Source organism: Dendrobates tinctorius, unplaced genomic scaffold (assembly GCF_039654945.1).
Source record: "Dendrobates tinctorius isolate UK_male_01 unplaced genomic scaffold, ASM3965494v1 ptg000027l, whole genome shotgun sequence".
In the NCBI taxonomy this organism is placed as follows: Eukaryota; Metazoa; Chordata; class Amphibia; order Anura; family Dendrobatidae; genus Dendrobates; species Dendrobates tinctorius.
This window is the reverse complement of record NW_027361695.1, coordinates 17,081,465-17,107,002: the sequence shown is the minus strand read 5'-3', so window position 1 is coordinate 17,107,002 and position 25,538 is coordinate 17,081,465. Positions and strand designations below refer to the sequence as shown.

The 25,538-nt window shown below is 43.5% G+C and overlaps 1 protein-coding gene across 2 annotated transcripts in view; it reads right to left on the bottom strand.

Annotated features, from left to right (window-relative positions):
• Window positions 1-25,538, bottom strand: part of CFAP20DC (CFAP20 domain containing) — a 459,179-nt gene that overhangs the window by 381,982 nt on the left and 51,659 nt on the right. For both annotated transcript variants that reach the window (XM_073569809.1, XM_073569810.1), the window contains exon 5: window positions 5,747-5,819. In XM_073569809.1, the coding sequence (XP_073425910.1) occupies window positions 5,747-5,819 (73 nt within the window). The remainder of the gene's footprint in view (window positions 1-5,746; window positions 5,820-25,538) is intronic.

The window sequence follows — 25,538 nt, the reverse complement described above, 5'->3', positions numbered from 1 at the left end:
TATTTTTGCACATTTTTCATTCTGTGCTTTGTGTTTCAATCAGTGGGTGGTGTGAACATTGTCCCACCGACTTGTTCACATTTGTGCATTTCACATGTGTTTTTAATCCAGTTTTTTTCATGCTTATACATGATTTGAGAGACCCCACCCCTCTCTTGTGTGACATGCACAAAAGGAGCTGTCTCACGCCACAAGCCCATACAGGTAAGCGCCTGTCTTAATCCTGCTCATTTAGACACTGTTCACATGTTCAGGTTTTAAATATATTAGATAGGGACTGCTTCAATAGGGGTTACCTTGACGTGGTGGAGCAGCTTGGCATACATTTTTTTGCAAAAAAGCTTATCAATATGTATAGACGAGTCCTTCTTGTCCTTAAAAACACTGCTACTAGCTCAGCAGCTGTAAATTTTTTATCAATTTCTGCATGGAACAAACCACGAATCTGAAGTAAACAGCCAGTAATTAGACGTATATCAGTAGACGTCTTCTTATACCTAGCAGATGGCTGTAATTAGTCATATATATATATGATATACATAATAAGAGTGATCGCACTGTCGCTGCGTCTTCGAAAACTTTTCCCCTATCAGGGATCTCAGTCAGAGAAAGGAAAATAAGTACATTACTTCTTTTGCTTAAATTATGTTTTTTTTTCCCTTCGGCACAGCAGACCCGAAACGAAGGACGGTCTTAGTTTGCCATTTTTTTCCTTAAATGATGAACGGCCTTGTTCGGGCTCTTGCCTGTTTATGCAGCAGAATGCAAAAGGATCAAATCAACCTTGAAGCAGACATATTCATCTGTATGCAAAGACTGTGTTACATGCTGCACAACATGTATACACGGAATCTACGCTGAGACGTGAAAAGCCTTTTCTTTTTCTTTTCGTGACCTTTCGATTAGCTCGGTTGCTTTGAGCTGATGATGAGGATACGTTGTTTTAGGCGCGTTTTCTGTCCGAGAACTAATAAAATCACAACAGATTATTTCCAACAGTCTTGAAGGGGCTGGAATGTACGGTGAGGTTCGTAGGGCAAGGGATATTCATTTTCGGAAACCAAAATAAGGCCTCCTGTTGACCGATCACACCCCATCATCCTGGGAAGGGGAGACCCAGTCTCATCCGAAGGGTAGCAATACCTTCTGATAATTTACCCCTGCATGAATACAACTTTAGGCAAGGATGCAAAAATTCCTACAGGAGTTTTGAGATTTGGAGGAGGAGGATTTTAAGTTTCCACACAAATTTTGCTCCAAAAACGCCTATAAATATTCTGTGTGCACATAACCCAAGTCCCTAAATTTTCCATCGGCTTCAGCTATAGTATGTATGGTCTCATGCTATTCATCTTATAATAAGGGGGTAACGTTTCTACTTGTGGACAGTGACATGCCTGACATGTTGGTGTAAAGAGACTTATAGGCCGTGCAATTCTGCTCTGGAAAACTAGAAATATAAATTCAGAGGGGAAGAGATCTTTAAATCTGGTGCCAGCTATTAGAAGCAGAGTCATAAGTCATTATCGACCCTTTAAGGAGCCTTGTCATATGACATAGGATGAAAGCCAGATCAGAATCTGAATTTGCAGACATGTGTTTCAGGATATTACCCCTCCTCAGTGCAAAGCATGAGTTCAAGTCCTTGAGACAATTTGCATATTTAATTTCCCAAAGGAGCATTGCATGGCCCATAAGTATCCTTACCCTGGCATGTAACTCTCCACATGGAGAAACGTTATCCCTTAGGTCCCCAGTCAGAGGTCTCTCATACAGCCAAATCAAATCTTCTGCTTTGCACCGAGGAAGGGTAACCGCCAGAAACACGTGTCTGCAAATTGAGATTCCGCTTTGACTTTAATTGTAAGTCATGTGATAAGGCTCGTTAAAGGGTTGATAACGACATTTATGTTTGCTACTTCCAATAGGTGGCGCTGGAGTTCAAGTCCTCTTCCTCTCTAAAGAGACAATTTACAACTTGTAAGAGTAATTTTTTAAGATAGAAAGAACTAAAAGGCGACCATAGAAAGATAAATTTTGGAAGGTGCCCATTAGGTAAAAACATTTATTCTAAAACTTTCTTATAAATTAAGCATTATAAGCCCATTATGTAATATACAGATGTGAACATATAAGGTACCTTGTAGCAGAGCATACACCTAAAGGGAACCTGTTGGCGGGTATTTCATACGGCAGCAGTGGCATGACTATACAAGTGCTTATTCCACAAAAAAATCTATATTTTTAGTTGAGAGATCCAATGTAACAGTCATAAGAAATTTAGCGTAAGTCATATGCAAATCATGCTGGAAGTGCACTGGAGGCGGGTCCACACACTGGGATCATTTCTTGCAAGTGCATTGACATGCCTCCAGTGTACTTCCAGACTCAATTTACATATGGCGCTTACAAAAAGCCATATCCTGTCTTCTATATGTAAAACTGTTCTGACAGTTTCCCGTATCTTTTGGACGGTACGTGTCCCTCCTGTTCTTTTCCATCACCAGCTTCTTATCATCCCTTTGTCCGGCTCCACTGGGAAGAGGTGCCAGGAACACTTTCACTGCGGTTCCCGCCCTGGTTATGGACACTTGATCCTAATTGCGGATGATCCCTTTAAGCTGGTGCCCATCTGCACTGTTTTTCAGCCTGAGGCCCCTTACTGTTACCACAGTTTTATCCCCATGGGTATGATCTTCTGCTCTTTCTCTGCTCACACGTTCTGCCCGGGCTTCTGACCCAAACAAGGAAGCAACCTAACAACGTCCCTGCTCTATGTTGGCCCTCCCAGTAAATTAACCCCTGTGCCGCCTATCTCTTAACCTATTCTATCCTATTTCTATAATGCCTCCCTCTAGTCTATTACCCTATGGTCCTATACTATGTCCTAATCTATCCCTGAACTTAAGCTCAATACATACAGATGCAATACATTATACTACATAACAGTAACATTAGGAGACCACACATTACATCAGTGAATGCTGAGGTGCTGCACGTCGTTGTATGAACAGCGTCCAAGAGAGAGAAGGCACGTGAGGTTCTTCACCACCTCCTTACACAAGTATACAATATGCATACTCCCGGTCACATTCCAACTAGAACGTTTTCAGCCTCGCTCAATACACTTGCATTGAGCAGGGCCAGACACGTCTAGTCGGAATGTGGCAGTACGAACGATGTGAAGATTCACAAGTCTGCAGCCACACAGAATGACTGCAGACTTGTAACTTAAGACTGCACGACACCTTTAAGTAAAATATTTGGTTCATATGATATAATTTGAAGAAATGAAAAATTAAACTGTTGAATATAAAGGCAAGTTGAGTATTAAAGCCACACTGCAATAATGGCAGCAAAGTGTCATTGTTAAAATGTCCTATTCATCCACACTCAACTGTTTGACAGACCCAATAATGCATTTAAAGGGGTTGTCCACTACCTTAACAATTCCTTTTTAAATGAGGTAGTCCTCCTTTTAAAATAACATAAAATAACAGATACACACCTTCAAGGGTCTCGAGTGACATTGTTATGCTACACGAGCCCTGCAGGCAATCAGTGGTCTCTACTGAGCTCTATTGAGCTATCACTTCCCTTGGACTGAAAGCATGAGAATGTAGCAGCCCAGTAGTGGACACTGTATGCCTACAGGGCCCACATGGCATAATAATGTTTGTTGTCAATCCCTGGGTAGCTCCAGTACAAACAATGCTGGAATGGCACCAGTACAGGAGGGGAGTATCTGTTATTTTTATTTTACAAGGTAGACTATTTCTTTTAAAAAGAGACTGTCTAGGTAGCAGTATTTTATGCATTTCCAGAGGTGCATTGTCCATGATGTCTTTCAGGAATGATCTGAATTTACTGTTATTTTAAAAAGTAACAATTAAATTTGTTTACATAGTGACAATAGTAACCTGTCTTCACAAATCAAAAAATTAAAGAGTTGAGAATATTTGTAATACTCTATATATTATCAGAGAAAAATGCTTCCTTCCCCACTTATTAGTCTCATTTTCTCTCCTGCACTGATCATTCACTCTCAAAAACTGCTTGAATCTGTGTACAGCTCTGTCTTCAGTGAGGGATCAAAACAGCTTCTCCTATAGAGATGAGGAAATTTGTAATACTTTATATATTATCATTGTAAAATGGTTCCTTCCCCACTTATTAATATTATTTTCTTTTCTGCACTGGTCATTCACTCTCAAAAACTGCTCTAATCTGTCTACAGCTCTGTCTTCAGTGAGGGATCAAGGGATCAAAACACCTTCTGCTTTAGAGATGAGAACATTTGTAATACTGTATATATTATTAGTGGAAAATGCGTCTTTCCCCACTTATTAATATTATTTTATCTCCTGCAATGATCTGCTCAAATCTGTCTACAGCTCTGTCTTCAGTGAGGCATCAAAACACCTTCTGCTATAGAGATGAGAACATTTGTAAGGCCGAGATCACACATGTGAGAAACTCGGACGAGACTCGCATCTTAATACCCGTCACTGCTGCCAGCACTCAGGAGCGGAGTGTGCGGCTGCATAAAAATACATGCAGCCAAGTGCCGGGTATTAAGATGCGAGACTCGTCCGAGTTTCTCGATTGTGTGATCCCGGCCTAATATTGTACATATTATCAGAGGAAAATGCTTCCTTCCCCACTATTTACTCATCTTTTCTCCTACACTGATCATTCCCTTTCAAAAACTGCTCGAATCTGTCTACAGCTCTGTCTTCAGTGAGGGATCAAAACAGCTTTTCCTATAGAGATGAGGAAATTTGTAATACTTTATATATTATCATTGGAAAATGGTTCCTTCCCCACTTATTAATATTATTTTCTTTTCTGCACTGGTCATTCACTCTCAAAAACTGCTCTAATCTGTCTACAGCTCTGTCTTCAGTGAGGGATCAAGGGATCAAAACACCTTCTGCTTTAGAGATGAGAACATTTGTAATACTGTATATATTATCAGTGGAAAATGCATCTTTCCCCACTTATTAATATTAATTTATCTCCTGCAATGATAACTCACTCTTAAAAACTGCTCAAATCTGTCTACAGCTCTGTCTTCAGTGAGGGATCAAAACACCTTCTGCTATAGAGATGAGAACATTTGTAAGGCCGAGATCACACATGTGAGAAACTCGGACGAGACTCGCATCTTAATAGCCGTCACTGCTGACAGCACTCGGGAGCGGAGTGTGCGGCTGCATAAAAATACATGCAGCCGCATGCTCCGCTCCCGAGTGCCGGGTATTGTGTGATCCCGGCATAATACTGTACATATTATCAGAGGAAAATGCTTCCTTCCCCACTATTTACTCATCTTTTCTCCTACACTGATCATTCCCTTTCAAAAACTGCTCGAATCTGTCTACAGCTCTGTCTTTAGTGAAGGATCAAAAAACACCTTCTGCTTATAGAAGTCTATTGAGCGGGGAAAAGTGAAGAAAGAGACAAAGAGAAAATGAGGCTTTCACTGCAGAGGAAAAAACTGTAGAATGATGGAGGATGCAAGTCAGATATTGATCAGTTATTGTCTTGTTCCTCATGTACACGGACATGGCAGCTTATTCTGAAAAGTCACCTGAAAGTGCAGTCATACTTTAATTACCGCTAACTTCATAAGTCATACTTTCCAATGTGAAAATATGCCAGAACCCATTAATGGCTGTCAGTACTAAATCAATTGATCAAGTGTCTCCAGCGCAGAAATTATGCAGATGCTTCTTTTACTCACAGGAGTTCAGCAGAGAAATCTTGTCCTAGCGGGATGTAAAGCTGAAGGATCAGGAACCTTTGGATCAGTCCAACTAAAGATGCCAACAACAAAAAAGAAAAGATCGAGCCAAGTTTAATGTTTGATAAATTGTTGAATAGGCGCAAGCTGAAACATCATTTCCATAATGGATTTAATTAATACCAAGGAGGATTTAATGAGAAGCATCCACCGGGCTGCTACTATATACACAGACGTCAGAGATCCATGCCTAAAAATGTTCAATATCTCCAGGCCCGATAAAGCTAAGACTCCATCATAATCAAACCTCACCAGATCTACCCAATCCTTTCCTTTAAAAGAATTTTGTCACCATTTTTTTGCTATCCAATTATGTAGGGACACTGACCCTTATTCCAGTGATGTGCCACTTACAAAACAGCTTGCTGCACCTTTGAAAAAAAAAAAAATCACCGTTTTCTCTGCCACAGATCTAGCAGTTCTCTAAATGCTGAGACCTGTATAACTCTGCCCACATCATTGATTGACAGCTTTTTTTTGTGTACACTGTACAATGATAGATAGCTGCTAATCAGTGCTGGGGGCATGGCTGGACCAGGAAGCACCTAGTCCTAGAGTGATAATCTCCTGCTGATAAAACACTGATTATATTGAAACAGCAAAACACAGCCTAATAAGTATTCTTGGAGGCCAGGAAGACCGCTATCTTCATGCCAAAATTGTGCCGTAATTATATCATAACCCCATTCTTAAAGGGAATCTGTCGGTAGGTTTTTTGCTACCCCATCTGAGAACAGCATGATGTAGGGGCAAAGACTCTGATTCCAGTGATGTGTCACTTACCGGGCTGCTTGCAGCAGTTTTGATAAAATCACAGTTTTATCCGCTGCAAAATCTAGCAGCTCTCTGAATGCTGAGCTCTGTATAACCCCGCTCACACCACTGTGCTCTCTGCCTGTGTACACAGAAAGCTGCCAATCACTGGTGGGGTGGGGTTATACGGAGCTCATGCATGTGCCTGTCTGCTTGGCAGCAGGTTTACTAGTCCTCTAATGATCTCCTGCTGAAAAAAACAGGGATTTTATCAAAACTATACTGTACTGAGCAGCCCAGTAAGTGACACATCACTGGAATGAGGTTCTCTGCCCTTATGTTATGCTACTCTCAGAATAGGTGGGAAAAAATGGGTGATAGATTCCATTTAACTTGCTGACTTTACCTGCATTTATTCTGCTTGAACGGATTTTTTTGTACACAGAAATAGCTTTTTTTTTTTATGGCTGCTGAGGTTTGAGCTATAATGAGCATTTATGGCATGTCGTAGGGTGATTTTATCAAGGCGGTCTTTTTAGGAACAGATCTGCTCATGGTCCATGTGTCTATTTTTACCATCAGTGTATTTTAAAGAGGGATAAAGAAATAAATGACAAATCTCCTATCTTTTGCAATGTTATATACGGACAGCAAACTGATGACATCCATGTGCTTTATATCTTTTTCACGGACCCATAGACTTGTATTGTGGCCAGGTACGGACTGGGACTGAAATTCAGCCTTGCCATTTGAAATTACACAGGCCCATGTTGTCCTCGTCCCCAAGCACCAGATGGGATATATCACTGCTAATATTACCCTGGATGGAGGAAAGGAAGATTTGCTGCAAGACCAATATTTCTAATGACACCCGTGGCCTGCTGGGGTAAGTGACGGAGTCAGCGACTTTGTGCTCCGTCACAACTCTTAACAGTATGGTTATCTCGAGAACACCGATTCTGTTAGCAACATAGCAGACAAGGCAGCCCATGACCAGACAGGCCTTTCTGGCATTTGCCAGAATTGCCAGATGGCCAGTCCGCCCCTGATTGTGGCCCTAGTCATCCGTGCTCCCTGACATGTCTCCATGAGTTTTCCACGAACACAAGGTCCGTAAAAAAACACGGATATGTGAACAGCCCCATAGACTTTAATGGGCACATGTTCTGTCCATAAAAAAAAACCACTGATAGGACACATACGTGCAACACTGGATCTGGAAGACGACATACATGATCGATAGATGAGAAACACCACTGATGAGTCAACAACTCCCCATCTCGGTAGCCGGTGCTGGGATCCCACGGGTCAACCACTAACGGCACATTTCGTGTCTAATCGGCGCAGCCCATAGACCGATCTGGCGCTCCTTCTAGAAAGCAAGTGTCGCCTGCTGCCATAAGAACACCCTTTAAATGCCTCCATTATCGCAGCAAAAACTGTGCCAAAATTAGTCTTGTTGCAATTTCAAACTTCTCAACAAAAGTTAATAAGTTAAGTTAAAAAGTCATAAGTCTGAAGAACTTTGGTGTCTTCAAAATATTGTGCGCTGACCAATACTCAGGGGTTAAAAACATATCATCATCTACAGTAATTGTAAAGCATAGAACATGATAGATCTTAGCGGCGCGAGAGTGAAAAAAAAAAAAAGTCTGCGTCACTCTCGAATTGATTCCCGCTTCATCGTCATTCCACTTGTATCCCCCCGTGTATCACGGGTCGTAAGATGTATCAAGAGCCATTTGGTATTATTATTACTCCACTCAGGAATCTATAGACACAGAGGAAAATATACTGTAGAGGCTCTCAGCAGTAAAAGCCTGCTGCGGAGACGAGAGGCGCACACGTACAATGAATCCCTTTTAGAGATGCAGTATTATTACTGTATGTCACATTGTGTATGAAAAATAATGCATCGATATGAGCTTCCCAGGGGCCTAGGAATGAATATCAGCGAGTAATGCAAGTGCCGAGAGCTCTTCAGCTGTGATATCCCATGGATGAAAAACAGTAATTATTTCATTTATCATTAATTTATTTGTTTCTTTCTTTCCAAACTTTCTTTGTTTTTGCATTATTTTATTTATCTATGTACAGTGGGGCAAAAAAGTATTTAGTCAGTCAGCAATAGTGCAAGTTCCACCACTTAAAAAGATGAGAGGCGTCTGTAATTTACATCATAGGTAGACCTCAACTATGGGAGACAAACTGAGAAAAAAAAATCCAGAAAATCACATTGTCTGTTTTTTTTCATTTTATTTGCATATTATGGTGGAAAATAAGTATTTGGTCAGAAACAAGCAATCAAGATTTCTGGCTCTCACAAACCTGTAACTTCTTCTTTAAGAGTCTCCTCTTTCCTCCACTCATTACCTGTAGTAATGGCACCTGTTTAAACTTGTTATCAGTATAAAAAGACACCTGTGCACACCCTCAAACAGTCTGACTCCAAACTCCACTATGGTGAAGACCAAAGAGCTGTCAAAGGACACCAGAAACAAAATTGTAGCCCTGCACCAGGCTGGGAAGACTGAATCTGCAATAGCCAACCAGCTTGGAGTGAAGAAATCAACTGTGGGAGCAATAATTAGAAAATGGAAGACATACAAGACCACTGATAATCTCCCTCGATCTGGTGCTCCACGCAAAATCCCACCCCGTGGGGTCAGAATGATCACAAGAACGGTGAGCAAAAATCCCAGAACCACGCGGGGGGACCTAGTGAATGAACTGCAGAGAGCTGGGACCAATGTAACAAGGCCTACCATAAGTAACACACTACGCCACCATGGACTCAGATCCTGCAGTGCCAGACGTGTCCCACTGCTTAAGCCTGTACATGTCCGGGCCCGTCTGAAGTTTGCTAGAGAGCATTTGGATGATCCAGAGGAGTTTTGGGAGAATGTCCTATGGTCTGATGAAACCAAACTGGAACTGTTTGGTAGAAACACAACTTGTCGTGTTTGGAGGAAAAAGAATACTGAGTTGCATCCATCAAACACCATACCTACTGTAAAGCATGGTGGTGGAAACATCATGCTTTGGGGCTGTTTCTCTGCAAAGGGACCAGGACGACTGATCCGGGTACATGAAAGAATGAATGGGGCCATGTATCGTGAGATTTTGAGTGCAAACCTCCTTCCATCAGCAAGGGCATTGAAGATGAAACGTGGCTGGGTCTTTCAACATGACAATGATCCAAAGCACACCGCCAGGGCAACGAAGGAGTGGCTTCGTAAGAAGCATTTCAAGGTCCTGGAGTGGCCTAGCCAGTCTCCAGATCTCAACCCTATAGAAAACCTTTGGAGGGAGTTGAAAGTGCGTGTTGCCAAGCGAAAAGCCAAAAACATCACTGCTCTAGAGGAGATCTGCATGGAGGAATGGGCCAACATACCAACAACAGTGTGTGGCAACCTTGTGAAGACTTACAGAAAACGTTTGACCTCTGTCATTGCCAACAAAGGATATATCACAAAGTATTGAGATGAAATTTTGTTTCTGACCAAATACTTATTTTCCACCATAATATGCAAATAAAATGAAAAAAAAACAGACAATGTGATTTTCTGGATTTTTTTTTTTCTCAGTTTGTCTCCCATAGTTGAGGTCTACCTATGATGTAAATTACAGACGCCTCTCATCTTTTTAAGTGGTGGAACTTGCACTATTGCTGACTGACTAAATACTTTTTTGCCCCACTGTATATATTATTCGCTGCTTAAAAATGTTAAAGGAAGGCCTGAATCACATATCGGATCTTGATGAACGTAAGATCTTTACCGACGTTGATCGTCAAATTTTTTTTGGAGAACGCAAGTAATGGGAGCCAAAAACATCACCCAGTCGAGCGCTGGATTCCAAATCATCCTCAAGATCAAAGTACAAAGTCGAAAATGCACAAAAAAATAAAATATCATGGCAACTCAATGTCTCTAAGCACTTCTGACATGTGCTCCATGTGAGATGATGACTGATGTCCAGGGGTTCTCCTCCCCAGGGGCGTAACGATCCTCTGCACCCTCTACGATTGCAGCCAGACCCATGTGGGAAGAGAGCAGGGTCAGCTCCAATTTCACCTGGATGTGCGTCCTTGGGTGAAATGTATTACTGTGCAGAGATCCGCCAACTTCTTACACTGCAATTCATGATCCCGGCCAATCAATACCAAGAAGGGGCCCAGGATATATGACATTGTTATAGCATGGGTCAGAGGATGGGGGCATTATTACTGGAAGCGCCCAGAACGGATGGCATTATCACTGGGAGGAGCAAAGATGGGGAAATCATTTCTTGAAGAGGCCCAGGACAAGGGACACTACAACAGGAAGGGACCAGGATGGAGGACACTACTACAGGAAGGGACCAGGATGGAGGACACTACTACATGAAGGGACCAGGATGGAGGACACTACTACAGGAAGGGACCAGGATGAGGAACACTACTACAGGAAGGGACCAGGATGGGGGACACTACTACAGGAAGAAACCAGGATGGAGGATACTACTACAGGAAGGGACCAGGATGGAGGACACTACTACAGGAAGGGACCAGGATGGAGGACACTACTAAAGGAAGGGACCAGGATGGAGGAACACTACTACAGGAAGGGACCAGGATGGGGGACACTACTACAGGAAGGAACTAGGATGGAGGATACTACTACAGGAAGGGACCAGGATGGAGGACACTACTACAGGAAGGGACCAGGATGGAGGACACTACTAAAGGAAGGGACCAGGATGGAGGACACTACTACAGGAAGGGACCAGGATGAGGGACACTACAACAGGAAGGGACCAGGATGGAGGACACTACTACAGGAAGGGATCAGGATGGAGGACACTACTACAGGAAGGAACCAAGATGGGAACACTACTACAGGAAGGGACCATGATGGAGGACACTACTACAGGAAGGGACCAAGATGAGGGACAATACTACAGGAAGGGTCCATGATGGAGGACACTACTACAGGAAGGGACCCGGATGACGGACACTACTACAGGCAGTGACCTGGATGGGGGACACTACTACACAAATGGACCAGGATGGGGGACACTACTACAGGAAGGGACCAGGATGGAGGACACTACTACAGGAAGGGACCATGATGGAGGACACTACTACAGGAAGGAACCCGGATGATGGACACTACTACAGGAAGTGACCTGGATGGGGGACACTACTACACAAATGGACCAGGATGGGGGACACTACTACAGGAAGGAACCCGGATGATGGACACTACTACAGGAAGTGACCTGGATGGGGGACACTACTACACAAATGGACCAGGATGGGGGACACTACTACAGGAAGGGACCAGGATGGAGGACACTACTACAGGAAGGGACCATGATGGAGGACACTACTACAGGAAGGGACCGGGATGAAGGACACTACTACAGAAAGGGACCAGAATGGGGGAGATTATTACAGGAAGAACTGAAAATGGTTCTGAGAATTTGATCCCGGTACCTAACAGCAGTCAGGATACAGCAGTCTATCATAACCATCACTGACCGACTGCCAAACTGGTTATGCTGGAGTATGTCACAGGCAGCAGAACGTTCTCCACCGTGGTCCAGACTATTCAATGTCTGTCACATCTGCTCAGTGCCTTCTGCTCTCATCTCTGAAGAGAACGGGGGCCAATGACAGATGTGACAATGGTGTTCTCTGGAGAATGCCAATCAAACTACATGATGCTAAGCTGTGACAGTTTAGTCCAAAACACCCATGTACATTAGTAGCTGCTGGAGGTAATTTGTAGAGATGTGGAATTTGTCCCCCTGTACCTTCTCTCATAAAGGAGCAGATACTGGTCCTGCGGCTGGGTTTATGGCCCTCTACGACCCTGTCTGGCTCACACTGTAACAGTCCTGTCCTGCTATCTGCTCCATGCTCTTGAGACTAAGCTGGGAGATACAGAAAACCTTCTTGTGATGGCACATACGGAGATGCCATCCTAGAGGAGCTGGACTACTTGTCCAACCTGAATGGGCTGCAGGCATCACATCATGCTACCATTAGTGACAAGGACTTTAGCAAAATGCAAAACTATTAAGTAATCAGTCGGGAAAGACAAGGAGAGAGGAATTATCTATTGCCACCACCTGCAAAACCATTTTCTTTTTGGTGGGGTTTCTTGCTGTTGCCTTTCCAGTGCTCCTGTTGTCACTGTCATTTCCACTAAGGCATGTGCTATTGATTCACAATGAATTCTGCTTCTTAACTGGACAGATTGCTTTCCCTGAAACTTAAAGGTTCCCGAAAGATAATGTAATCCATACAACCTTTATTTATGCAAGTTGTTACTTAAAAAGTTACTGGTTTAATTCATATATAAATGACTTGAGGCTTAAGCACTCTGGGAGTGTCAAAGCACTTCCCAAGCCTCTGCTTCCCTGGCTCTATTCCCTGCCCATCCCCACCTTCCTATGTTTGATTGACAGATCACTGGTTGAGCTGTTAAGCCCCAATAAGCTTTCAGTCAAGCAGAGGAAGGAGTGATGGGTGGTAATAGAGCCAGGGATGACAAGCTGGACGAGGACAACAAAAGAACAGAAAATAATCCAGTAGACCATTATTCTGAGGCTAAACATTTTTCAAATGTTTTCTCAAAATCATAAATTTAAAACAGCAAAGTGCTGGTAAAAACAATCAACTTTGCAATTTACTTGTTAAAAAAAATCAAATTTCTCAAGAATGGAGGAATTTTTTTTGGTGCATCGCTCGTTGCCCAGATTACCAGTTTCCTCTGCAATCTATAAGCAGTGGCCAGTTGCCAAGAGAGCAGCGCTTACAAACTCTTTGCTATAAAGCTTGGAAGCGCATCTCTGAAACTGTATTCAGTGCCACTTGGGTCCTATGATGCTGCGGAGGCAAATACGCCATTACTTGCGGCATAGGAGAGCGCACACTTCAGGCCAGCAAGTTGACATTGCCTATGGCGTGTACTTTCAGTGATTCAGGCTCACCACATTGGTTGTATACATAGAATAATAGGTCATTTCTTAAACAGGAGTTTGTTGAAGAGTTGCTTCATTCTTCATTTTTAATTTTACGATGTATTTGGAGCAAATAAAAATGATAGTGCAAAATGTCTTACTCCAAGACTTTACGCCCTTGAATTCTTGACGTCGAAAGAGATGAATTCAATTCAATGAAAAAAGGTCCCGATTATCAAAAACATCTGAAAGGAGCATCAAAAGTGCATTTCCGCTTTGCTCTGCTCTTGAAGCATTCACCAGGACGCCAATGATACCACGTACCGCTGAAAGCAAGGAAAACGGACATAAAGGGCTCCGAGGCCCTTCATGTTCCTTTCACATGCTTACGGTTTAATGAGCATGACGCCATTCATTCAATTGAATGGTCAACTGTTATGAATGAGTCACCGAAGGAGGAAAAAACAAAAATACAAGCTAAGTCCAGAAAACCGGAGAGGTTGGTAGCTATCGGATTGCAGACCCCTGATCCTATCCACAACAACTAACAGTAGCCGTGGGGGGTTCCTACGATGCCCTAGACCCCTCGATCACAGCCGGAGAACTAACTAGGCCTAAAGAAAGAAAGGGGAAATCTAAACTGCCCCAGAGCAGACCCCAAAGCAATAGGCAGCCCCCAACATATAATGACGGTGAAGCAAGATGAAAACACTAACACAGATAGAAAGATAGGTTGAGCAAACGATGGGGCCCAAGCTAACTAAAAAGGACAGGATAGAAAAGCTGCTGTCTGCAATCCATAAAAAACCCTACCAAAAAATGTCCCAACCGTCTGATAGGAAAAACAGGCCCTGAAGTCGCTAGGACTTCAAAAAGACTCAGGTAAATTCTGAAGACAGAGCAAAGAGACAAACTGATCAGAGACAAAAATGGAACTCAGCACACCCCCAACCGGGGATGGCTGAACTCCAAAAAACATGGTAAACAAAACAAAACTAATAAGTTCAATAGCACAGCAAAAACTTATCTTTGGGAAGCAGGAATCAGACTGGTCTCCAAGAATCCAGCAGAGAAATCACCAGCGACTCAGAAGGGCGTCGGCTGCCTTATATCCAGTCAGAATTTCCTGATACCCAGTCATCATCTACCAGATCAGGTGTTTGGTAATCAGCCTCACTACCTTCCTTCACCAGAAGAGGGAGTTCATCAGACATCGACGGTGAAGGGGAAAATGAACTCACAACAGTCAACCACACGGCACCTGGGAAGGAAAATATCAGGGGAAACAACTATGGAGTAATGCAGGGGGTGGCGATGTCCTACTTATCTCACAATAACAAGGAGACGTGGCATGGACGTGTAGGAATCATAGCAAATTGTAGGGGATCCTTACTATTTTGGAAATCCTTACGGTATGAGAGACCTATTTATAAAGGTGATGGGTAATTTCTGGACTATTTATTAAAATAATAATAATACAAGAAAACTGTCCACTTCTCATGTAATTTCACAGTGTATCTGGTTGCCATATTGCTTCCACATTGCTATAGGAATTCAATAAGGATCTGATGCTAGTCAATGGAGCCTGAAACATATCCGGCATCTCGTTTTCAGACTTCACTGACTGCAATGGGGCTGAATTGACTTTCTCACCCATTGCTATTATTATTATGTCACTTTCCATTTCTCTCCATAATACATCTAGATTTAAATTACTAAATCCATCCTTGTGTCTTTTGTCCCTATGTCTTGTCTTTGGTTATATTTAAAGGCACAATACCATCTTAAGAAGGGACTTCAAAAGTGCTATGCCCTAACTTTTCTAATTAGCAGCTATCCGACTGCCAAGACCCTACTGTAGAGTCTTAAAGAGGTTATCCAGGACATTACATTTTTCACTACGGGCCTAAGAACTATCAGACACGTAGTTACTAAAATCCTGTCTGTTCTGCCCAGCGACGATCTCTACTGCCACAAGCACTAACAGACAGGTAGTTACTAAATTCCTGTCTGTTCTGCCCAGCGACAATATCTGCTGCCACAAGAACTAACAGACACGTAGTTACTAAAATCCTGTCTGTTCTGACAAGCGACGATATCTACTGCCACAAGCACTAATAGACAGGTAGTTACTAAATTCCTGTCTGTTCTGCCCAGCGACAATATCTGCTGCCACAAGAATTAACAGTGATGAGCAAGTATGCTCGTTGCTCGTGGTTTCCCGAGCATGCTTGGGTGATCTCCGAGTATTTTGGCGTGCTCGGAGATTTAGTTTCTGTTGCCGCAGCTGCATGATTTGCGGCTACTTGACAGCCTGAATACATGTGGGAATTCCCTAACAAACAGGCAATCCCCACATATATTCAGGCTGTCAAGTAGCCACAAATGGGCAACAGAAACTAAATCTCCGAGCACGCCAAAATACTCGGCATGCTCGGGAAAACATTGTGGCATGGAAGCAAGATCTGTAAGAAGTCATAAGCATTTTTAGTGGCACACGGTATGTGATGGACCCTAGTGCAGAGTCTCTGTTAAGGCCCAAGGAGATGTAAGGATTCACCACTGCCCAGAAAATCAGTGCTGTAAAAATCAGTGACGAAAGTGGCCCCATCAGGAGATGAAGTGGTGGGAGCTTTTTGTAGCACACCAATGTCTGATGGATGGCGATCCACCTGTTGTTACCTTCACCATTCAGATACTGGTGGCATATCCTAGAATTAACAGCTTTTAATTACTTGCTGGCCTATCGTCAACATCTCGACGACATCTACTGTGAATAGGAAACCATTTCGGCATATACGGTAGCTAAGCATTAGCCGCTTCCGTTTCCTGATTCAATTTACTCCATTATATATTAGTATTCATAAACTCTACTCCAGTTTTTAGTTGTAATATCGTTTGATGAATGGCAATGTGAGAGTCTGGGATGGGAACACTTTATATTAATGCTAGCAACAAACAAATTAAAGGCTCATTTTTTAGTAGGGATATATTAATTTACTATAAAGTTCTGCTGATAGAAAAAAATTGAGAATATGCTAGGAACGTCACAATAATTAATCTCCCAACCATTAGCACCAGACTGTATTTTTAACACTAGGACTACTGGACTCGTGACCCCACCTAGAACTACTGAAAGGAGTCATTTTGACTCCTTGCTTGTTTTCGTTTATTTTTAGAGTTTCATTTGTGGTTATTTATTAATAATTATATTTTTTGTAATGTATTATTATTGTGAGATCCAACAGTAATGCTTTTGATTGTTTTTTTTCTGCTTTTCTTATTTTTCTACAGAAAATAACAATAATTATAATAGACGTTTTTCAAACATTTTTTTTTATTCAAGTGCACACATATAAACAACAACTGAAGAACAAAAAGCAGAGAAAATGTAGGTGGAGGAGCATAAAAATGAAAATATGGCGCAGAATTCACCTTCTAAACATTTGGTGTTTCGCATTTTAGGCATTGCCTTTGATTTATGGCAGTACATTGCCCACACAAAGACTTACCACAAGTCTTACAATTGCCGACAGATCTATTTTTCTTGCACTTTTCTTTGATCTGGCAAAATTTTGTTTGAACCATCACTTCTGAGCATGTAGAAACTTGGGACGTGGAACCCTTTTCCCTATCTGTGACATAAGGACCACTCAACTCTCTCACAAGTGCCTTGCGTGACATTTTTTGGTGGGTAATCTCCTTGAATATTATCCATGCATTTATACCCGCAAAGTCTAAGGCATTTTCAAATGCATGAACAGGCCATCTCCTTGTGCATGTTCGTGTGGTATATTTTCGTGCCATCTGATCCACTACATCTACTCCATATTTTGTTTCATTGTAAAACTTTACCGTTTCTGGAGTTTTTTTTAGCGGAATCAGACGCAACAACAACATCTGGATGGACGGAACTCAAAATGACAACATTTTTGTTGGGCTTTCCTTGATATACTGTAAGTGTAAAATTGTCTTCATTTCTAAACACTTTAGTGTTGTACAATTCCTCTTTCATGGATTTTATTTCTTTAGGCACTTCTCGCCTTATCTTGTTCAGTGTTCCCACGATGGTTGTTCCTTTGCTTTTTAGCTGTTTAGCTAATTTTACTGAAGTAAAATAATTATCGGTTGTAACATTGCGACCTTTTTTCAAAAACGGGTCCAATAACTTCATTACCACATGGTCAGCTAAACGGTCCTCAGCACGGCGTGTGTCATCTTTTGCCTAGATAAGGGAAGCCATTTGCCAGATATTTGCTCTCCTTATCAACAGCTAGCCAATATTTGTGGCCATATTTATCTGGTTTGGAAGGCATGTACTGCGTGAATGGACACCTAGTTTTGCTTGGGAAAAGTTGCTCATCCACCGTTATGTATGGGCCAGGTTTGTAACACGCAATACAATTTTCAATAAACCTGTCCCACACAGTAGAAAATAGAGCAAACTTGTCCGTTTGCAGTCTCTCCGATCGAGTAGATTTCTCATCAAATCTGATAAGATAAGAGCCTAGAGTAAACAAGCTATTTTGTTCAGTATTACACAGTAATACAAGCAGGTAAAACACAAGGAAAATGTGAAAAGTTGACATGTAAATTGAACTACATCTATATGAACATCAGGGTAAATAAGACAGAGTGAAAAAATTATGCACAAAACTTTATAGCAACATTTAGTGACAAAAGGACCTCAAAATATAGTAGGGAGTCAAAATGACTCCCTTCAGTAGTTCTTGGTAAATTTTGAAAAAAACGCGCAAATTTTTCACCAAAATTATTTATTCTCACAAAATCTTTTTTCACATCATATTTGAGGAAAAGTCACTGAGTTTCAAGCCGGAATTCTGAAAAATGTAGTCACAGAAGAGAAATAAAAAACGAAAGGAGTCAAAATGACTCCATCAGTAGTTCTAGTGATAATACATCTTTTGTTTTTTTTTTATTATTATTCTTTTGTGCCTATACAGAGAATTTGTGAATCTCCTGCCTTCACGAGTATTGCTATGTATTTTATAGCAGACAGGATTGAGGACTCGTTTTTATAGATCAATATGGCTGCTGGTTTTCTATGAAGGATAGAGCAAAAAAAAGCTATGTCAATGATTGTTGTCACTTTGCCCGTCTAACAGTTCTAAGGCCAAATGACAATACTGTACTCTCTAAATATTTAGATCAACTACAACTATGGTCCTGAGTGAGTGACTGACAGCACCCAACACAACAATATCATGACATGTTTGCACACATTTGTCATTGTTAGAGGGGTAGCACGGTGGCTCAGTGGTTAGCACTGTTGCTTTTCAGCGCTGGTTCTGGGTTCAAATCCCACCAAGGATGACATCTGCAAGGAGTTTGTATGTTCTCCCCGTGTTTGCGTGGGTTTCCTCCAGGTTCTCCGGTTTTCTCCCGCATTCCAAAGACGCCGCCTACTATCGCACATGGACGCATGCGATCTGCGCACCCTATCTTTAGCATAGCATCTTTAGGGTGCGCAGATCGTGCGCTAGTAGGATTTTAGCGTGCGCTGCGCACTTTTGAAGGTGCGCCGAGCGTGCCGAAATGCAACATGCTGCGTTCGGCGCACACGGGCGCACCTTCAAAAGTGCGCAGTGCATGCTAAAATCCTACTAGCACACGGCCAGCGCACGATCTGCGCACCTTATGCTAAAGATAGGGTGCGCAGATCGCAAGCGTCCATGTGCGCTAGTAGGCGGCGATGACTGGATGGGGCGGGCAGTGAGCCAGCAGGGGGCATGGCTTCGCGGCGGCCGTGCGCAGGCCGTCGCTGCGCTATAAATCGCAAATGTGAAACCGGCCTTACACTCTTTATTTAAATATGCATTACTGATGAGCAAATCAATTTCACTTCAAATTTCACAGTAAAAATTTTGATTCGCCAAAATTGGATTTTCTTTTACAATTTATTTTCATAGAATCCAGAAAAAAAAGTCCATTTTGACGAGTTCACATTAGTGCCGGAAAGCGGTAATGTATATACACTAGGGTGACCGGATCTCATATGGGGGGGAAAAATGTCAGAATCTTGTTCGTCTGGACCCCACAAAACGATTCCCCTTTCCAGATATTGAGATAGCGAAAATTTGAGCTCGATCAAACGACGTTAACCTGTGCCGCTCGTCGCTCAAAGTTTGAAAAAATCCAAATTGAGGTATTTTAAGATTTAGGTATTTTGCATAGTCTGTTAGACTATAAAGAATGTGACAACAACATTGCAGAAATAGCCCTGACCAAATTTTCGAACCATTTGTGGTATTTGAATGCAGAGTTGGTGGGATTATCGTTTTTTGATCCCACCATTACAGACAATGAAAAGTTGTTAATGGCTAATAAATTGCTCAGTAGCACAGATGAACCATCAGAGCACGCTAACCTACATGAGTTGATAATTTTACATAGTTATCTAATCTATTCTAGAGCTTTTGTTAAAGTAGTTTTTGAAACGTCAGAATATAATGCTCGGCATTTGCTTACAACTTGCAGGACATATTGCTTTTGTCCTTCATCTTTTGTCAGAAGGTCGTTAAAGTCGGTTACTTCCTACCTCTTTTAATTTTTCTTTCCTAACTTTTGGATTTACAACCCTAGCGTGGTCTCATCTGTCCCAGAAGGACTTTGGCTTACTCACGAGCATTTTGTCAAACTGCGGCCTCGCTTTTTTATGTCTCTGTGTCAGCCGTGGGGTCCAATTGGGTCTCCTTTCTTCGCATTTCATTTCACTCCAATGTCAATGGATAGATTGCGATGACACTTATACACCCTGAGCCTGCAGGACAGCTTGAATTTCTTTGGAACTTGATTGAGGCTGCTTATCCACCACTTGGACTATCCTACGTTGCAACATTTCATCAATTTTTCTCTGCCATCCACGTCCAGGGAGATTAGCTACAGTGCCAGGGGTTGTAAAATTCTTGATTATGTTGCACATCTTGGACAAAGGAACATCAAGATCTCTGGAGATGGACTTGTAACCTTAATATTATTCAACAATTTTGGTTCTCGAGACCTCGCAGTTCTTTTCTTTCCGTTCTCCATCCTTAGTGTGGCACACACAGACACACAATGCAAAGAATGAGCCAACTTCTCCCCTTTTTATCTGGTTTCAGGTGTGATTTTCATACTGACCACACCTGTTACTTAACACAGGTGAATTTGAACGATCATCACAAGCTTGAAAACAAAGTAGTTCACCCACAATTTTGGAGAGATGCCAACAATTTTGTCAGGCCCATTTTTGTTGATATGTATGGGAATCAAGTCAAGTGTAAGTTATGCAAGAGTATGGACTTATTCACATGTCAGATTTTCACATATGAGTGCTATCAATTTTTTTCACAAATAGCACCCGCACCTACAATAACCTAAGGGGCTGTACATTTGTCCTGTCATGATCCAGGATGGGATTTCGCTTTGACCCGTCCTGGTTAGACTATGGGTTAATTGTGCTGCCTCTCTCTGGCAGAAGGAGGCTATTTAGTGCTCACTGGACCTGGGTCCGGTGTCAGTTATACTCCTGCCCTCGGCTGAGTTAAGTGACCTCTTGTATACGTGTGCCTTGTGCCTGATATCTTGCTTGCTTGTTCGGTTGTGATCTGGTTCTGTCCCCGTTTACGAGTCCTGCCTGACCCTCTTGTACTGCGCTACCTCTCGTGTATGACTCTCTGCTTGTGACCCGACTTCTCTCTGCTTGTCCCCTTGGTACCACGTCGCCCTCTTGTGTATGACCTTTGGCTTTGTCTGACCTCCCGTCTGTTTGTCCCTCCTGTACCTCGTTTGCCCGTACTGCTGTGACCTCTGTTTTGCCTGACTCTGAGTTGTTGTATGGTGTCCTGTCCTATCTGTAGACAGGACGCTAAGCCCCGCCCCCTTGCAGTCACATGACCATAGGTCCCATGCCTGATTACTCAGTTTCAGTGCCTCTTTACCTTCCAGCGCTGACTGGACCCTGACACTATTAGCCTGAAGCACGCCTGGTCACCTCTGCTGCCCGTCTCTACAGGTATCTTTTAGCACTGCTTCTGTACTCAGGACACGCGCACTGGCTCTATGAGCAAGTGCAGTGCGGTGTCTCTGACATTATAACTGACCCATACCATTTTTTTTCTCGGCTCCCATTCACCTGTGTGTGTGATGGATCCTATGCACACTCTTTCTGAACAGGTTAAGCATCTGACGCAGATGTCTCAGAAACTCTTTGGAGAACAAAGAGTCCTGGCTCAGTCTCAACAGCTGATCGCTGACACTGTGCGGGGGGTTCTTTCATTGGGGGCTCGGGATGTTACATTAATTTCCCCTGAGTCTCCAGTGAAGTTACCGGATACCTTTTCTGGAGATAAAAATGACTTCAGAGTTTTCAAGGAGGGCTGTAAGCTTTTTTTTCCCTTAAGACCACACTCTTCTGGGGATGAAAGTCAGAGAGTGGGGGTCATTATGTCTCTGTTAAGGGGAGCCCCCCAAGCTTGGGCTTTCTCCCTTCCTACCACGGCCCCTGAGCGTATGACTGTGGATGCATTTTTTGAGGCCCTGGGGCATATTTATGATGAGCCTGATCGGATGCGTATGGCTGAGGACAGGCTGATGAATGTTTGCCAGGGGAAACACTCAGCCGAGTGGTTTTGCTCAGAGTTCAGACGCTGGGCTGCTGAGGTCTGCTGGAACGCCGCCGCCCTCCGGGGGTTGTTCCGTAGAGGCCTGTCTGAGCATCTGAAAGACGCCTTGGCTCTCCACCCCCCACCTCTGTGAACACAGCATTTTCTCACGTGCCGTTGTCTCCTTTCTTCCTCCTTGAGGTTGATGGTTCCCATCTCCGTGATTTTCAATGAAGAACTGGCTCCCCTTCCTTGGGAGAATAATGATGTCTCGGTTTGTATCACTCCCCTTGCCCGTAACCTGCGATCCATTCGGACGGCCTGTGTCATAGCTTCCTCCAGGGCATCAGGTGTGGGGGGGGTGGGGGCGGTATTGTCCCAGGGACCCGCCACTTTGACCAATTTAAGACCTTGCGCCTTTTTCTCAAAGAAGTTCTCCCCTGCGGAGAGAAACTATGATGTGGGGAATCGGGAACTTCTGGCCGTAAAATTGGCCTTTGAAGAATGGAGGCATTTTTTGGAGGGGGCTGTTCATCCTATAACGGTAATCACGGACCACAAAAACCTAGCTTACATTGAGTCAGCTAAAAGGTTGACTCCCAGACAGGCTAGATGGTCACTTTTTTTTCCCGATTCAACTTCTCGATCACTTTCCGACCAGGATCCAAGAATATCAGAGCGGATGCGTTGTCACGCAGTCTAGATCCGGTGTCCCCCCCGGAACCTCCATCCTCCATTCTTCAGCCTGGGGTGGTGGTGGCAGAGGTTTCTAATGTGTTGGAACGGGAGATTCGAGAAGCCCAGGCTCTTGCACCTCCAGCTAAGCCGGTGGATAAACTTTATGTGCTAGCTCAGTTTCGTCTCAAGGTCCTCCAGGAATTCCATGACTCAGTTCTGGGTGGACATCCAGGGATCTCAGCGACCCGGAAGGCCATTGCTAGAATATTCTGGTGGTTTTCTTTAGCCTCTGATGTTGGGGAGTATGTGTCTGCGTGTGAGGTTTGTGCCCGTGCGAAAACTCCCCATAACCGGCCGGCCGGGGAATTGGTACCACTGCCAATTCCTGAGAGACCATGGACCCATCTGTCCATGGATTTCATCACCAACCTTCCCCCTTCCAAGGGTAATACCGTGGTCTGGGTCGTAGTGGACAGGTTTAGTAAGCAGGCACATTTTGTACCTTTGGCAGCTCTACCTAATGCGTAAACATTGTCCAGATTGTTTGTGGAGCATGTGGTGCGGTTGTATGGGGTACCCCTGAATGTGGTGTCTGATAGAGTGCAATTTGTGTCCAGATTTTGGAGAGCTTTTTGTAGGAGGTTGGGCATTGGTCTGTCCTTTTCATCCGCCTACCATCCAGAGACTAATGGGCAGACTGAGCGGACCAATCAGTCTCTGGAGCAAATTCTGCGTTGTTTGACCTCAGCCCGACAGGATGATTGGTGTTCTGTGTTACCATTGGCTGAGTTTGCATTTAACAACCGCACTAACCAGTCTACGGGTACATCTCCATTTTTTTGCAATTATGGGTTTCATCCTCATTTTGGAGAATTTTCCCACTTGAATTCTGGGTGTCCTGGGGCGGATGAGACGATCCAGCGGTTGGGGGAGGTATGGCGGGAGGTCCAGAATAACATTACGAAGGCTCAGGACAAATTTAAATTTTTTGCGGACAAAAAACGATCCGTGGGTCCAGTGTTTCAGGTCGGAGATAAGGTATGGTTATCCACCAAAAATATAAGGCTCAAGGTCCCCTCTGTGAAGCTTGGACCCAAGTTTATAGGTCCCTATGTAATTACCGAAGCAGTTAACCCGGTGGCTTTTCGGTTGAGTCTTCCGCCATCTCTAAGGATCCCTAATGTTTTCCATAATCTTATTATAAGGCACGTCACACCGATGTATGAAGGCGGGGTGCACAGAAACAGGGATACCAATCCCAATATAATATATGAATAGATATGAAATCCGGCACTCCCAAAGAATTTTCGTTTTATTCACAGGAGCGCTTATTCAAGGAGCGCTCCTTTTCATAATGATATGACACATACCGGATAGCGCCGATTTTCATTTGGTGTCTCTTCACAGCTCCACTTGTCTGAAGAAGGTCCATCTTAAGGACCGAAACGTTACATATTTATTGTCTTGTGGAAAATTAAAGCTGTGAATAAAACGAAAATTCTTTTTTCTGCAATTGGGAGTGCCGGATTTCATATCTATTCATAATGTTTTCCATAAGGCCCTTTTGAAACCTGTGAGGTCCGGTGGGGAGTGATCATCATCTTCCCCGACACCGGTTTTGGTAGATGGGCAGGCTGAGTACGAGGTGGAACGAATTGTCGACTCCAGGTTGGTCCGTCGCGCCCTTCAGTATCTGATACATTGGAAGGGCTACGGTTCTCTAGGAACGCTCGTGGGTTCCTGCTCGATCAGTTCATGCGGATCGGTTGATCCGAGCCTTTCACGCCAAGTACCCTGAGAGACCTGGGGGTCCGGTGGCCCCCCATTGAGAGGAGGGTACTGTCATGATCCAGGACGGGATTTCGCTTTAACCCGTCCTGGTTAGACTATGGGTTAATTGTGCTGCCTCTCTCTGGCAGAAGGAGGCTATTCAGTGCTCACTGGACCTGGGTCCGGTGTCAGTTATACTCCTGCCCTCGGCTGAGTTAAGTGACCTCTTGTATACGTGTGCCTTGTGCCTGATATCTTGCTTGCTTGTTCGGTTGTGATCTGGTTCTGTCCCCGTTTACGAGTTCTGCCTGACCCTCTTGTACTGCGCTACCTCTCGTGTATGACTCTCTGCTTGTGACCCGACTTCTCTCTGCTTGTCCCCTTGGTACCGCGTCGCCCTCTTGTGTATGACCTTTGGCTTTGTCTGACTACCCATCTGTTTGTCCCTCCTGTACCTCGTTTGCCCGTACTGCTGTGACCTCTGTTTTGCCTGACTCTGAGTTGTTGTATGGTGTCCTGTCCTATCTGTAAACAGGACGCTAAGCCCCTCCCCCTTGCAGTCACATGACCATAGGTCCCGTGCCAGATTATTCAGTTTCAGTGTCCGCAGGTCTTGTGCCTCTTTACCTTCCAGCGCTGACTGGACCCTGACACTATTAGCCTGAAGCACGCATGGTCACCTCTGCTGCCCTTCTCCACAGGTATCTTTTAGCACTGCTTCTGTACTCAGGACACGCGCACTGGCTCTATGAGCAAGTGCAGTGCGGTGTCTCTGACATGTCCGTGATTTTATGCTGACTGTGCGGTAAGTGCAAAATCACAGAGACAGTTCCGATATTGATTCTCACGTCGAATCAAACTCACCAGTGAAAGTCTATAAGTCCGTGAAAAATTTGGACCGCACTTGATACCATCCAAGTGAGGTCCATTTTTTTTACAGACTGATAGATAGGAGAAGGTGGAGAAACATTTATTTT